The 16607-nt window shown below is 39.3% G+C and overlaps 1 protein-coding gene across 2 annotated transcripts in view; it reads left to right on the top strand.

Annotated features, from left to right (window-relative positions):
- Positions 1 to 16607, top strand: part of LOC140199793 (cell surface glycoprotein CD200 receptor 1-B-like) — a 62452-nt gene that overhangs the window by 29290 nt on the left and 16555 nt on the right. The window contains exons 2-5 of one of the 2 annotated variants that reach the window (XM_072262283.1): positions 4439 to 4519; positions 10253 to 10413; positions 12218 to 12538; positions 13457 to 13741. In XM_072262283.1, the coding sequence (XP_072118384.1) occupies positions 10341 to 10413; positions 12218 to 12538; positions 13457 to 13741 (679 nt within the window). In that variant the 5' untranslated portion in view covers positions 4439 to 4519; positions 10253 to 10340. The remainder of the gene's footprint in view (positions 1 to 4438; positions 4520 to 10252; positions 10414 to 12217; positions 12539 to 13456; positions 13742 to 16607) is intronic. The other variant, XM_072262282.1, reaches the window with a different exon arrangement.

Genomic DNA, 16607 nt, shown 5'->3' with positions numbered 1-16607 from the left:
TTGCTAATTATGTCAATTTTTAGCACATTTAATCCAATAAGAATATGATCTTCAGGAAATGGTTCAAACACAGAACATTGGGATTCTGGGTTTGAGTAGCCTCTGCACAGGTACCTACCCACAAAAAATACATGTTTCTATGAAACTCAGTGAATTCCACTAACCCACTATGTAACATTTTATAGTTTTGTTTTGCAATCAAATTAGTAACTATCATCAAATGCTGTTGACCTTCAATGGAGTAATATGTTCAATTCAGTCACATCTGCAAGTGAGTTTGTCTGGATTGAGCCTGTACTGAACTCCCTATTAGCTTGCAAATTCCTGACCACTGATTGCTTTTGTTTTGAGTGAAGTGTGATTTAATGTTGTTTCTTTTATAAATGAGATCCCATGAAAATTCTTCCAGTCATACCCTATACTATTTGCTTCATCACTCTGGTGCAAGAAAAGCTTCATTTAGTTCAGGTGTTCCTTCTGCTGGTCTGCAAAACTGAAAGGCAGAAAGGTGGAAGGCCTTTATCCTCCTGTGTATATTAAAATAGGTAATTTCTGACTAAAGTGATAATTACCTTTTGAGGTAACAATTTTGACAAAATACATTTCATTGTACTTAAGACTTGAAGCTAGTGTAGAAAAATTAATAAGACAATACACCTGTGTTAAAAGACTGTAGGAGAGATGCACATGATATTTATGAGTATACTCTGATCTTCTTCAACCTTCTTTCACTTCCTTATTTCACAAGACGTATAGCAGATGCCTTGTTTAACCCCATATCAACAAAAAAGTAATGAAATACCATTAAGGTTATTTTTAAAAACATTAAATTTACCACAAGAGTACCAGATATTATTTGCACCACATAATGAAAAATTAGGGCAAGCAATTAGTTAATTAATGTCATGCAGAAAGATTTTCACCTTGCCTTCACCCCCTGTGAAATAGTGTGCTTATTCTTAACAAAGAGACATACATATTGTGCACAGGGCAAATGTTCTCCCATGAGAAAATGAAGAACAATTCCCCAAATAATGATAGTAAACCAATTAGTTAATAATTAAGGCTAGAAATGGTTAACACAAATTCACATGTACAAATCAAAGGGATCTGCCATTTAATTAGATTTTAACCATTAATCAAACTAGTTATGTCATGGCATTAACAATTAATAACTCAGATTCTCCTCTCACTGAAGAAAGAACAGTTTACTCCACTCACCTGAAGTACAATCACATAAAGCTTAAGTTTGTCTGTGGAAATTTCTCCTGTTCCTATTTTAAGTTGGGTATGGTATCCACCATAGTGAATCAGTGAAGTCTCAATAGAATGAGCTGCATGGAAGGTCTACAACCAATCAGATTGAGGAATGGTCAAAGAGGGACAGAAACTACTAAAGAGGAACACAACTGCAAAAAACATGTAGTGCATTTAGATTATTAACTCAGATTTTGCAGCATGAATGACACAGATAGTCTGAGTACCCACTTGTTTCAAATACTTTAATTGTTGGAAATGGTTTTGAATTTGTATGGTTTAATACAGAAATCCTAAAGTTGTCGGTAATTCAATGTGCTTTCAGTGGCAAAATTGTTTACAATTTTTTCCAATTTACTTAAGAGATGTTACTGAATTAGAACTATTTATTAACTGTACTCAGTGAAAAGTACTTTGAAAATATTCATTTTTCTCATGAGGGTTAACTCAGATTTTAGCAAGTACTCTGACATTAACAGATAATAAATATTTATTGTAACTTTCTTAGATCATTATTTTAAAATAAGCTTCTACATCTTAAAATATAAAGAAGTTAGTTTTGAAAAATTACCAATGGACAATGATTGCATATCTGTTTATTTGTTTATTGTACAATCACCATAAAACATAGGAACAGAATTAGGCCATTCAGCCGATCGAGTCTGTTCTGCCATTCTATCATGGCTGATCCTGAATCCCACTCAACCCCATACTCCTGTCTTCTCTCCATATCCTTTGATGCCCTGACCAATCAGGAAACTATCAACTTCCACTTTAAATATACCCATGGACTTGGCCTCCACTGCAGTCTGTGGCAAAGCATTGCACAGATTCACTACTCTCTGGCTAAAAGTAAATTCCTCCTTACCTCTGTTCTAAAAGGTCACACCCCTCAGTTCTGAGGCATACCCTCTAGTTCTGGATACCCACACCATAGGAAACATCCTCGCCATATCCACCTTATCTAGTCCTTTCAACATTCAGTAGGTATGTTACCATAAGTAACCATGGTGGATTAAAATTTGTTACTGCTTTCCTGTTTTTAAGGGAAACATAGGACCATAGATGCTGAATCCTGTAGCAAAGAAAATGAGCTGCTGGAGTAACTGACTGAGCTTGGCAGCATCTGTGGAGGCAAAGGGATAATCAATATTTCAGCTTGAGATCCTGATGCAGTGTCACTTCTTGGGACATCAATTACCTGTTCTGCCCTCAGATGTTGCCCGATGCCCTGTGTTTCTCCACCTGTTTGCTCCTGTCTTTAAGAAGTCCATTTCACCACTACCTCAACCTATTACAGAAATTTTGCCCATATTTTTATCAATTCTCATGTTGGTTATTTTAATGTACTGTTGGCTAGCTTCTCCTGCTCTTCTAGAATTAAACTTGAAATCATCTAAGACTTATTTCCTATATCTACCACACCCCAACAGTCACTTATAGACAGGATATTGAACTTTCCATGATATTTAACTTTAAGCAATGTAGAGAAAGCGAGGAAGCCTTCATCTTAAAGATTTGAATAAAGGCAGTGTTGTTCCAATACCTTAATCAGAAAATACAGTTAAATCAGTTTGGGTGGATCTAAGAAGCAGCAAGGAGAGATTAGTGTAACTTCGATATACTGTAGACTCTATGTATTAATGGTAATATAGGACAAAATGTGAAGTAGGAATTTAAAGGGGCATATCAGTGGTTATAAGCTGCAAATCAGCTCTTTTATTTAAGAGGTGATCTCATTGAAATATACCAGATTTTTAAGGGACTTGGCACTGATGATGTTAAGTTGATGAGGGGCTGCCCATTCAAGAAAGTGATGAGAAAAAGATTGTCCACTCAGAGGAGAGCGCATCTTTGGAATTCTTCACATAGGCAGGTGTGGCTCAGATGTTGAGCATAGTCAAGACAGAGATTAATTTATTTTTGCCTATGAATTAAATTGGAGCATACGGAGTTAATGGCAAAAAATGATGGTGAGCTAAATGGCAAAGCAGGCACAGGAGACTGAATCGTCTAACCACTGCTCCCATTTCGTATGTGCAAGATTTAGATAGTTTCAGAATGTGACTGGCACCTTTGCATTTGCTGAAGGCGAATTTATGAGCAAAGACAACAATATTTTGTTTAATGACCCAAGTGTGCTTTCTTATTTTGATCTTTATTGAAGATGTTAATATTCTCAGGAAAAGCAGGTGTTAACATGTACAGGCTGTCAACCACACATTGACAAAAATTAGCACATTAACTCAAGTGTTGACAATTTTCCAGAAATATCCTTGTGATGATAAAAGGACAAGTTATATAAATAAATGTAGTTAATCTTAAACATGCCTTACCACTCTGCATCCCTTTTTTTGTCTGGATACAAATATCTCTAATTTACTAATAAGAAACTTAAGGTGAATTATACATCAGTAAAAACTTTTCAGTTCTTTCTCACAACTACCGGTGAACTATGTCTCTGTAGCAGAGATAATATTCTTCCAGACCCTTTAATGTGGTTTCCAGCGTTCACAGAGAAAAGAAACTCCAAACTGTATCTATTGCTGAATTAGCATTGCAAATAAAAATAAAAGACTATGAAGGCAGGTTTTTGATTTGAAGATATCCTTAGTTCAAAGCAATATTTGTAATTGTATTGATCAATAGGAAGCATAAATCAAAATATGTTTTCATTTCTTCTTAACACAATATATTCTCCAAAGCTTAACATGAAAGATGTAAAAATCACAATTGGTCAGATCTTGCTGCCTATAACGTATATATTTTTCTAGATCAGCAGGTGTTGACTTGCTGTCTGAAGTTGTCTCAATTCCCATGGCCAGAGCCCTGACATTCAGTTGACATCATTCCCATCATGTGGTTTGGCTGAAACAAGCCCCACTGATAACTTAGTTATAAAACTTTTGACAGCTGGCTGAGGCACCTTGCAAAGATTTACCAGCTGTTCAAACCTGTGAAGGACTCCAAACGTTTCTGCAGATCTCGATCTTAAAAACGGTAAAAAAAAGAATGTCATATATCAGACTAAAAGATCCTAGAAAATCAAAAATTATTATATATAAGTTATATCTTAAACAACTATATATGTGTGTTTGTGTGTATATATATATATATGTATTAATATACACACACATAACTTAAACAACTATAGTAATTTAATTAAACTCACTTATCTTAGACCTACTGAAGGGTCCAGAAGCCTTTCCTCTCCATTCCTTTGAAATAAATAGACTTGCTGCCCCCGCACAATTCTAAACAGGTAAGAGTTCAATGCTGAATTCCTCAGGGAACTTACATCAAATTAATGCTTAACCATTGGATGCCATGAAGGACTTTACTAAAGAGGATTCAATTACTGAAATCATTGCGTGAGTTCTTAAATTGCAGCACAAATTTCACAAGATGCATAATTTGCCTCAGTTGTGTGATTTTCACCACATACAGAAAAGTAACAACAGTTCAGGTTTGAACACGGGAGCAGGTCTGGCGTTCTGTTGTGATAGACTGGAGTTAAGAGAATTCTGCATAAATTCATAAGACCATAAGATATAGCAGCAGAATTAGGCCATTCAGCCCATCGAGTCTGCTCTGCATTTCACCATGGCTGATCCAATTTTCCTCTCAGCTCCAATCTCCTGCCTTCTCCCCATATCCCTTCATGCCCTGACCAAGCAAGAATCTATCAACTTCTGCCTTAAATATACATAAAGACTTGACCTCTACAGCTGCATATGGCTAAGAATTCCACAAATTACCACCCTCTGGCAAAATAAATTCCTGCCCACCTCCATTCTAAAAAGATGCCCCTCGATTCTGAGGCTGTCTCCTCTGGTCTTAGAGTCTCACACATCCATTCCATCAAGGCCTTTCACCATTCAATAGGTTTCAATGAGGTCACCCCTCATTCTTCTGAATTCTGGTGAATACAGGCCTAGAGCCATCTAACACTCTTCACATGACAAACTATTCAATCCTGGAATCATTTTTGTGAATCTCTTTTGAACTGTCTCCAGTTTCAGCACATCCATTCTGAAATAAGTGACCCAGAACTGCACACAAAGGAGGCCTCACCAATGCTTTTCAAGTCTCAACATTACATCCTTGTTTTTATATTCTAGTCCTCTTGATATGAATGTTAATATTGCATTTCTCTTCCTCACCACAGACTCAACCTACAAACTAATCTTCAGGGAATCCTGCAGAGGGACCCCCAAGTCCCTTTGCATCTCAATTTTTCATATTTTTTCTCCATTTAGAAAACAGTCAGCCCTTTCATTTCTTCTACAAAAGTGCATGACCATACACTTCCTGACATTGTATTCTATCTGCAATTTCTTTGCCCATACTCCTAATCTGTCTAAGTCCTTCTGTAGCTTCTCTTCTTTCTCAAAACTACCTGCCCCTCCACCTATCTTCATATCATCCGCAAACTTTGCAACAAAGCCATCAATTCCATCATCTAAATCATTGACATATAACTTAAAAAAATAGGTCCTAACATAGGCCCATGTAGAACACCACTAGTCACCGGCAGCCAACCAGAAAAGGCTCCCTTTATTCCCACTCTGTGCCTCCTGCCAATTAGCCACTGCTTTATCCATGCTAGAGTCTTTCCTGCAATACCATGGGCTCATAGCTTATTAAGCAGCCTTATGTGTAGCATATTGTCAAAGGCCTTCTGAAAATCCAAGTACACAACATCAACTGATTCAACTTTGTCTATCCTGCTTGTTATTTCATCAAAGAATTACAACAGATATGTTAGGCAAGATTTTCCCTTGAGGAAAGTATGCTTATTATGGCCTATTTTACAGCCAAGTACCCTGAGTCCTCATCCTTAATGATCAACACCAACATCTTCACAACCATTGTGATTAGAGTAACTGGCCTATAGTTTCCTCTCCTCTACCACTCTTCATTCTTGAAGAGTAGAGTGGCATTTGCAATTATCCAGTCTTCTGGAACTATTCTAGGATCTAGTGATTCTTGAAAGATCATTACTAATGCCTCCACTTTCAACGACCTCTTTCAGAACCCTAGGGTGTACACCATTTGGATAAGGTGACATCTATCTTCAGAACTTGCAGTTTCCCAAGAACCTTCTTTATAGTTATGGTAACTTCACACATTTCATAACCTCTGATATCTGGAACTTACACCAGACTGCTAGTGTCTTTCACAGTGAAGACTAATGCAAAATACTTATCTAGTTTTCCTGCCATTTTGTTGTCCTCCATTGCTATCTATCCAGCATCATTTTCCAGCTGTCTGATATCCACTCTCATCCCTCTTTTACACTTTATCTATCTGAAGAAACTTTACTCCACTGTAATTCTGATACATCTGACTTTAGCTTTTCCTTCTAAAATTTAACAGTGAATTGATTCATATTATGATCACTTGCCCTAAATTGTTCTTTTAACTTAAGCGCTGTAATTCTGGTTCATTGCACAACACCCAAGCAGGATAGCTGATCCTCTAGTGGGCTCACCACGAGCTGCTCTAAAAAGCCATCTCATAGGTACTCTAGAAAAATTCCCCTTCTGGAATTCAGCACCAAACCAACCTCAAGGAAATCTGCAGATGCTGGAAATTCAAGCAACACCCACAAAAAATGCTGGTGAACACAGCAGGCCAGGTAGCATCTATAGGAAGAGATACAGTCAATGTTTCGGGCCGAGACCCTTCGTCAGACGAGGGTTGACAGACAGAACATTGCCCTTTTGTCATGCATTTTATACCTTCCACTGTAATTTGTAAACCGCATCTTTATTACTGTTTTGGGGCCTGTATACAACTCCCATCAGGGTCTTTTTACTCTTGCAGTCCCTTGGCTTTATCCACAATGATTCAAAAACTTCCGACCCTATGTCACCTCTTTCTAATGATTTGATTGCCATCTTATGAACAAAGCAGTGCTGCTCCCTCTGCCTTCCTGTCTGTCCTTTCATGACAATGTGTATCCTTGGACATTAAGCTCCCTGCTATAATCTTCTTTCACCCATGATTCAGTGATGCCTACAACATCATACTTGCCAATCTGCAACTGTGTTGCAATTTCATCTACCTTGTTTCGTATACTGCGCACATTCAAATATAACACTTTCAGTTCTGTATTCAGCCCTTTTGATTTTGTCCACCTTTTATGTTGCAACTCATCCTGTTTACTGCAATTTTGCCCTATCAACAACCTCTCCTCACTACACATTGCCTCTGTTTGTAAACCATCTACCTCACCTTCAGCACTATCATCCGTCTTTCCTATGATCACAACCCTGGAGGTCCTGCCCTTTAAATTAGCACCTAATTCCTTGAACTCCCTATGCAGAACCTTGTCACTCATCCTACACATGTCATTGGTACCTAAATGGACCATGGCTTCTGTCTGTTCACCCTCCCACTGAAGAATGCTGAGGACTTGATCCAAGATATCCCGGACCCTGGCACCCGGGAGGCAACATACCATCCGGGAATCTCCTGCTCGCCCACAGAACCTCCTGTCTGTTCTCCTAACTAATGAGTCCCATATTACCAGAGCGTGCCTTTTCTCTTCTCTTCCCTTCCCTTCCCTTCTGAGTCACAGAGGCAGACTCAGTGCCAGAGACCCGACACTGTTACTTTCGTCTGTTAGGTAATACCTGCCTGCCCCCTGCAGTATCAAAAGTGATGTACCTGTAATTTTGGGGAATGGCCAGAAGGGTACTCTGTACTGGCTCCTTAACCCCTTTCCTTTTCCTGACTGTCACCCAGTTTCCTGAGTCCTGCACCTTGGGTGTAACTACCTCTCTACATGTCCTATCTATCACCCCCTCAGCCTCCCGAATGATCCAGAGTTCATCCAATTCCAGCTCCGACTCCTTAATATAGTTTCTTAGAAGCTACAGCTGGATTCGCTTCTCGCAGTTGTAGTCGTCAGGGACACTGGAGGTTTCCCTGCTTTCCCACATCCTGCAAGGGGAGCCTTTCACTGTCCTGCCTGGCATCTCTGCCATCCTAGCTGAGCAGATATAAAGAAGGGGGGAAGAAAAAGTTTAACCTTGAGCTTTTCTGTCCTTTTGGTTTCTCTGACTGAAGTCTGTCTTCACAGAAGCCTCGAAGAGCTGAAGCCTCAACATCAGTTCTCTGACTGTCCACCTAGACAATGGTCACTGTGCCTTCCACTGCTTTCCTTTCATTTGCAATTGCTAATCAATCCCAAACAACGATTGGCCACTGATAAGAACTCTTTTTCACTGCACCAACCTGTCGCTGCCTTTTGTAATCAGGCAGTGGACCTGATTGAATTACCCTCCTCTCAAAACTTCCGATGTCCGTTTGGCTGCTGCTCAAAGCTCTTTAGACTGTATTTTTGACTCTTCCCCCCCCCCCCTCCCCACTATCTTCCATAGTCCAATGGCTTCTTCCTGGCCAACCCCCTTTCAATTTTCTGTTACCAACCATCACTTCACGGACTGGCCTTATCTCAAACAATAACGAGGTGGCCTACCAGGAAGAAATCTCTCTGACACAGTGGTGTCAAGAAAACAACCTCTTTCTCAATGTCGTAAAAACAAAGGAGCTGGTTGTGGATTACAGGAGGAATGGAGTTGGGCTAACCTCTATTGACATCAATGGATCTGGGGCTGAGAGGGTAAACAGCTATAAGTTCCTGGGCATCCACATCACCGAGGACCTCACATGGTCTGTACACACCAGCTGTGTGGTGGAAAAAGGCACAACAGCACCTCTTTCACCTTAGTCGGTGGGGGAAGTTTGGTATGGGCCCCCAACTCATAAGAACCTTCTACAAGGGCACAATTGAACGCATCCTGACTGGCTGCATCACTGCCTGGTATGGAAACTGTACCTCCCTTAATCTCATGATTCTGCACAGAGTGGTGCAGACAGCCCAGCGCATCTGTAGTCATGAACTTCCCATGACTCAGTACATTTACAAGGACAGGTGTGTAAAAAGGGCACAAAGGATCATTGGGGACCAGAGTCACCCCAACCACAACCTATTCCAGCTGCTCCCATCCCGGAAATGGTACCGCAGCATAAAAGCCAGGACCAACGGGCTCTGGGACAGCTTCTTCCACCAGGCCATCAGACTGATTAACTCACGGTGATTTGAGTGTACTCTATATTACATTGACTGTTCTATTTATTATAAATTATTATAAATTGCTAGGATTGCACATTTAGACAGAATTGTAACGTAAAGATTTTCACTCATGTATGTGAAGGATGTAAGAAATAAAGTCAATTCAATTCTCACACTTTCTTATGTCTTTTCTGAATCCATCCTCAATATTCACCCACCTCTGTCTTCTAATCATCCATTTGGCACATTCTGGTCTTATCTCCATCTCACAATCTACTTCTATCACCCATACTCATCTGTCTACATCAGTCTGATCTACTGCCCTTCTGAAGGTATGGTCCCTAACAACTATCCATACCAATCATCCCCCATTCCATCTGCTCTTCCCATCAATACGATCTACTTCCTCAATCACCACTGCACTGATTATGTTTATAACACATTCTGGTCTTCTGCAAGTACAATGAAATCCCTGTAATCTTTCTTCTTCTCTAATCAGCTACACCATCATTACAATCCTTCCCCTAATCCTTTTCCCCATGGAGATCTTTCTTCTTCAACATCACTGATCATCTTATCACCAAAACCCCCTCACCAAATCAACCCACCACCTCTGCAGACTTCCCCTCAACTCCCCCCTCTCCCATGGGTAAAGCTTGCTGAGGAAAGATTTGCCACATGATTTGTCTGCAACTGTAAATACAAGGGAAATGTCAGTTGTACTGTACACAATGTCACAGTTCCTAAACTTTGTGGAATATTGGAGTTTCATGACCTTACATTAAGCTGGTGCCCCCAGTGCTGCTCCTCCAAGGCATAAATATATACACTTAAGAATACCTCGTTCTATGGTATTTGTTGGTATAAGTCTGATTAACCTTGCCTGTAAAATTCTGTCATTATGCTCAGCTCCAGAGAATTGGTGGTTGCAAGATAACTAAACCTTATGAAAATTTGTGACCTCAGATTTTAGTCAAGAAAAGCATTGCTGACTAAAATGAAAACCTTAAGGAAAAGGCCACCAGCTGCTCTGCTACTAGTGATCATCCTTATTGCTCTTTCACAACCAGGTATGTACTCTTTATATTTTTAGAAATTATAAATCATGATTATGCCACCTTTAAACATGTTTCCTCAATTCCTTTTGTTCTGTTATTGAATAGCCTTGGGTTCAGCCATCCAGATCCCAAGCTCTGGAACTTTCTTCTCAAACATTTGATTCTTTACCTTGTTCTTTTAAAACACAGTCTGACCAAGAGGTTCTAATATTTATTCATGATGCTTACGCATTAAGTTCTGAATAATTATTAGAAAATCTTTGAAGCATTCCTGTGAAGCTCTTCGAGACTTTTTACTTACTAACAGCTTTATATAAATACAATTCATTGTATTATATCAATTATTTTAATTATAATTGATATAATTACTTTTCATTTTATCAAGCAGATCAAAGGTCCAACTGAATGTGAGAGAAATGTATACAATATACATCCTGAAATGCTTTTTCTTCACAAACATCCACGAAAACAGAGGAGTGCCCCAAGGGATGAATGACAGATAAATGTAAGAACCCCTCAGTACCCCCCAGCTCCTCCCTCCTGCGCGTAAGCGGCAGCGAGCAACAATCCCCCCTTCCCCCACCGGCAGAAAAAGCATCGACACCGCCACCGAGCACTCAGTGTGAGCAAAGCAATAGCAATGACACAGATTTTCAATTACCCCAAAGACTTTGCATTTCACCTAGCATACGACATACCGCAGATTCTCTCTCTCCCTAATAAGGGAGAAGGACGTGTCTTCCATTTTTCACCAGCCAGTGGGGAGACATAACGAACAACAGATCCTAGGTAAATGGAAGTGGTTGCCAGTGGAAGTGGTTGAGGCAAATATGTAAGGTACATTTGAAAAGTATGTGGACATGTCTATGGATGATAAGAGTTCAGAAGGATATGGGTCAACAAGTGGGATTGGTTTGAATATATATCTTGGTCAACATGGACAAGTATGGGTTCAAGAGCCTTTTTCTGTGCTGTACAACTCTATGGCTCCATATCCATTATCCCATGGCTGTTTGTGCAAAAATAACCAGTAGCATCAGGAAATGAAAACTCCAAGGGCATTCATATTCTAGGTAGATGTCTGTTAACCTTTGCACTTTCCTTTAAGTGGTATCTATTAAGTTTCAACTCAGTTCCATAATTGTGGTGGATAAACTGCCATCATTACTACTCACTCTAACTGACATCAAGAATTAATTGAAGGTCTTGATACAGAAAAGATTTTATTTATGTATCTGTCTATTTAGAGATATAGTATGAAATTGGCCCTTCGAGCCACACCACCCAGCAAGCCCCAACTACCTCAGTTTAACCCTAACCTAATCCCAGCACAATTTATAATGATCAATTAACCTAACCAATATGTCTTTGCTCTGTGAGGGGAAACTTGAGGATCGGAGAAAACCCACGCATTCCACAGGGAGGACGTACAGAGGTACCTTACAGAGGATGCTGGGATTGAACTCTGAATCTAATGCCCAGAGCTGTAATAGCATTGTTCTAACCACTACGCTACCATGGTGTCCAAAAACAATTGCCTCTCAAAGCTGTGGTGTTGAGCACTGTGCCTCAAGACAATTCACACCCGTAGTAGTGCTGTTCCTATGTAGCTACAAAATGGTAAGTAACTGACAATGTGGAAAATTACCTATATGCCCTCACCACAAAAAGATACTTACATAAACAGGAGAAACAAGAAAAATATTTTAATGCCGTAAGTTATCTGCACATTAGCAGCTACATAATGCTTATTTCTAAATTATTTTACTATTGTTGTTTTTTCCTTTTTACCTTTATTTGCATGTTTCTTTTCTAGGTTTCCCCACTATCACAGAAAGAAGCGCAATGTTAGGTAGTAAGGTCACATTGACATGCCCACTCATTGGCAATGTGACCATGGTGTCATGGAAATTCAAAGGATATACAATAGCAGCCCTCAAATGTGAACAGAATGAATTGATTGGATGCTTTAACAACCATACCAGAATGATAATTAAAAATGCAGCATGCAATAAATCAGATCATGAAATCAGTCTCCAAATACAGCCAGTGAACCTTGATGATGATGGGACTTATACCTGTGAAATAACAGGTGAAAACGGAATAAATAAAGTTACTTTCTCCTTGTTAATAACAGGTAAGTTAACAGTTATTTTTCAATATTTACCATTCAATAAAATGGCCATTTTTGAAGGGAGAAAAATGTCAATTTTGGCTCAGCTGATGCTACTCTTACTCTGAGCCATCTAGTGGTGAGCTTCTGATCTACTCTAGAGCACTGAGGTCAATAATCATATTTAATTTCTCAAGTAGACACCATAGCCTCTACAGAATGAAGGAGTTCTTTGCAGTATCCAGTTCAATATTTATCCAGATCAACATTCCTAAGACAAAAATGTTTCTTTGGCTGCCATGAATGCTGCTATATAAATGGTAGGGAAGGTTCACAGTCCTCAACATTATTTATCTAATTCATATTCAAAGCTATATCATTTTAATCATGGAGGGTTATATTATGACATTAACAAAGTAGGAGGAATTTAAACTATGTTATGATGATGGTGATGATGAATAAATTTAGCAGAGAAATAACCCATGCTTAACAAGACCATCTCCATTTCAATGCTGAGCAACATGAGAAAGACACTGATTATTCATGTTCTTGTCAGATGCCTCTTTCACATAGTGAAATACGGATCATGTTTTACTTCAGACTGAAGCTGACATTTTGTAACATGTTAAACATGCAAAAGCATGGTGTGAAACTTACAGGAGAGATTACTAAGACTTGTAAAGTTTGTATGAATCTCTATTTCAGTAGGTCTTTGATTTCCAAGCCAAAAATGAAGATCAATTTAGTTTCTTTCGCTAGTTTTTGATTATGTTAGAAAATCTTACTGTTAAACTACTGTGGGTTTAATAATTTGCATGTTATTAATAAATTCCTATAACAGCCAATGTACAATTCTGGAAAATATCAGTAGAATGGTTGATGATTCAATAACGATTTCAACAATGACGTTTTCAAAACAAAATGTTTTTTTATCTTTTCCAGTTCCTCCCACTGTATCTTTAAACATTGAAAACAAATTAAATGAAACAGCGGCTATATGCATTGCTTCAAATGGGAAACCAGCTTCAGAAATTACTTGGCACCCAATTAATATAGGAAACACCTCAGTAAATAATACCATTTATGGAAACAAAACCATTACTGTACAAAGCAAGTATATTATAACCACCCACTTCTTCAATGAGCATATAATATGCAGTGTAAGCCACCCAGCATTTAATGGAACACAAAACTATACAATTCCACAGAGCAACAGAACTCCAAACAGTAAGTAGACCTAACTGTGCGCATTTTCATAAATGATCTGATTCTATCTCCTTGCTGTTCATAGAAACTATAATTAAGTAAACGTGTTGGCACATAGCCAAGTGGTTAAGGCGTTTGTCTAGTGATTTGAAGGTTGCTAGTTCGAGCCTTGGCTGAGGCAGCGTGTTGTGTCCTTGAGCAAGGCACTTAACCACACATTGCTCTGCAACGGCACTGGTGCCAAGCTGTATGGGTCCTAATGCCCTTCCCTTGGACAACATCGGTGGCGTGGAGAGGGGAGACTTGCAGCATGGGCGACTGCCGGTCTTCCACACAACCTTGCCCAGGCCTGCGCCCTGGAAACCTTCCAAGGCACAAATCCATGGTCTCACGAGGCTAACGACTGCCTATGAATTAAGTAATGGTTGGCTTGTCTGGAATGTTAGATTCACATGGCATCCAGGTTGAGCTAGGCAACTGGATGCAAAATTGACTTAGTGGAAGGAATCGGAAGGTGGTGGAGGAGAGCTATTATTCAGATTTGAGGCCTGTGACCAGTGGTATGCTACGGGGGTTATTGCTGGGACTACTGATTTTATTAACTGTATTGATAACTAAATATGACCGTGTTATTAACACATTTAATAACCTTGTGGTTGATATCAAAATTGGTGATGCAGTGGACTTTGAAGAAGGTTATCTAGGATTACAGTGTGATCTATATACAATGGTGGTAGAAAGTTTGTGAACCCTGTAGAATTTTCTCTACTTCTGCATAAATATGACCTAAAATGAGATCAGATCTTCAAATAAGTCCTAGAAGTTAGATAAAGAGAACCCAATTAAATATATAACACTCAATAAATAAATGAAAAAGTATAATGTTTTCTAATTTATTTATTTATTTGGGTTCTCTTTATCTAAGTTTAGGATTTGCATGAAGATCTGGTCGCATTTTAGGTCATGTTTATGCAGAAATAGAGAACATTCTCCAGGGTTTGCAAACTTTCTAGCGCCACTATAAAATGGTGAAGGGGGCTCAGCAAAGACAGATGGAATGTAACTCAAACAAGTCAAGGTGTTGCACTAGGGTGACGTGGTAGCGTAGTGGTTAGCATAATGCATTACAGTACCATCAACCCAGGTTTGTTTACCGGACACTGTCTGTAAGGAGTTTGTATGTTCTCCTCGTGACCACGTGGGTTTCCTCCACGTGCCCTGGTTTCCTCCCACAGTCCAAAGACATACCAGTTGGTAGGTTAATTGGTCATTGTAAATTGTCCCGTGATTAGGCTAAGATTAGATCAGGGGTTTGCTGGTCATCACAGCACAAAGGGCCAGAAGAGCCTGGTCTATACTGCATCTCAATACATAAATCAATAAATGAATAAATGAATAAATAGATTTTGTCTGTTAAGCCAGGCAGGCACCTCATAGTAAATCATAGGGCCCTGGAAAGCGTTGTATAACAGAGAAACCTAGGGGTAACAGGTACATACACTGCCTAGTTCTCTAAAAATAATGATATTGTACAGGTAGACAGGTTGTTGAAGAAAGCTTTTAGCATGCTTGCATTCATGATCAGGGCAGTGAGTAAAGGAACTGCAATGCAATGTTGCAACCATACAAGTCTTTGGTGAGAATGCCCTTTGAGTACAGCGTGCAGTTCCAGTCACCTAGCTATAGGAAGGATGTCATTAATCTGGAAGGGGTGCAGGAAAGATTTCCAAGGATGTCGCTGGAGTAGAGGACTTGAGTCATAAGGTGAGGCTCAATAGGTTGTTTTTTCTTGGAGAGCAGGAGGATGAAGGGCGACCTGACAAAGGTATGTAAAATCAGAAGGGACATAGATAAGTTGGATGGCTACAGTTCTTTTCTTCAAACCAGGGGTATGGGAGTCTAAAACTGGAGGGCAAAATTGAAAGTGAGAGGAGAAAAAAATTAAAAGGATCTTACTTTTTTTTTAATGCAGATATGAAATGAACTACAAAAGACAGCTGTGGAAGCTGAGTACAATTGTAATGCTTCAGAGATGATTGGATAGTTACAGGGGTAGTAAAGGCTTAGAGGGGTTTATGCCAAATGCAGGTAAATGGGACCTGCTGAGGTAGACAAGTAGTCAGCCTGGACAAGTACTGAATAACACCATGACTCCTTAAGAGTAAACATAAATAATTTGCAGCAAATTAAAGAATTTTTGAATGTATAATAATGGGTTTGTCTGTAAACCATAGTTTCTGTAATAAATAACTCACAGAGAGTTTGGCCTAAACTTAGTCATTGTATTATAAGGTTGCTATTCACATTTCAATGAGCTGCAGTGAAGGTACAACCTGGACCTGTTTTTGAAATTTTGAATTCAAATTGTGGGCACCAAATCTGATATAAGATAGTGGCCAATTTGAAAGCATCTGAAGGTATTCTGCTGAGCAATAAAATACTGTGGTAGTCGCAATAGTGGCAGTAGTTGTGTAACTAGCAGAATTACAGACATATTAGTAGGAAAGTGATAAGGGAACTCAATGCAAATGTCAGTATGGTTTCGATAAAGATTTGTCATGTTGCATACCACATTTTCAAGGGTCTTTGATAAAATATCAAGAGAATGGTTAGAAAATGTAAAGTAAGAGGGAAAGAGTTTGAAGGACAGCATGAACATTGACTTCTCTAACTTCCGCTAATGCCCCACCTCCCCCTGGTACCCCATCCGTTATTTATTTATATACACACATTCTTTCTCTCCCTCTCCTTTTTCTCCCTCTGTCCCTCTGACTATACCCCTCCTCTGGGTTCCCTCCCCCTTGTCTTTCTCCCTGGACCTCCTGTCCCATGATCCTCTCATATCCCCTTTGCCAATCACCTGTCCAGCTCTTGGCTCCATCCCTCC

This window comes from Mobula birostris, chromosome 6, assembly GCF_030028105.1.
Source record: "Mobula birostris isolate sMobBir1 chromosome 6, sMobBir1.hap1, whole genome shotgun sequence".
In the NCBI taxonomy this organism is placed as follows: Eukaryota; Metazoa; Chordata; class Chondrichthyes; order Myliobatiformes; family Myliobatidae; genus Mobula; species Mobula birostris.
The sequence above is the reverse complement of the archived record's forward strand: the minus strand, read 5'-3'. Positions and strand labels throughout refer to the sequence as shown.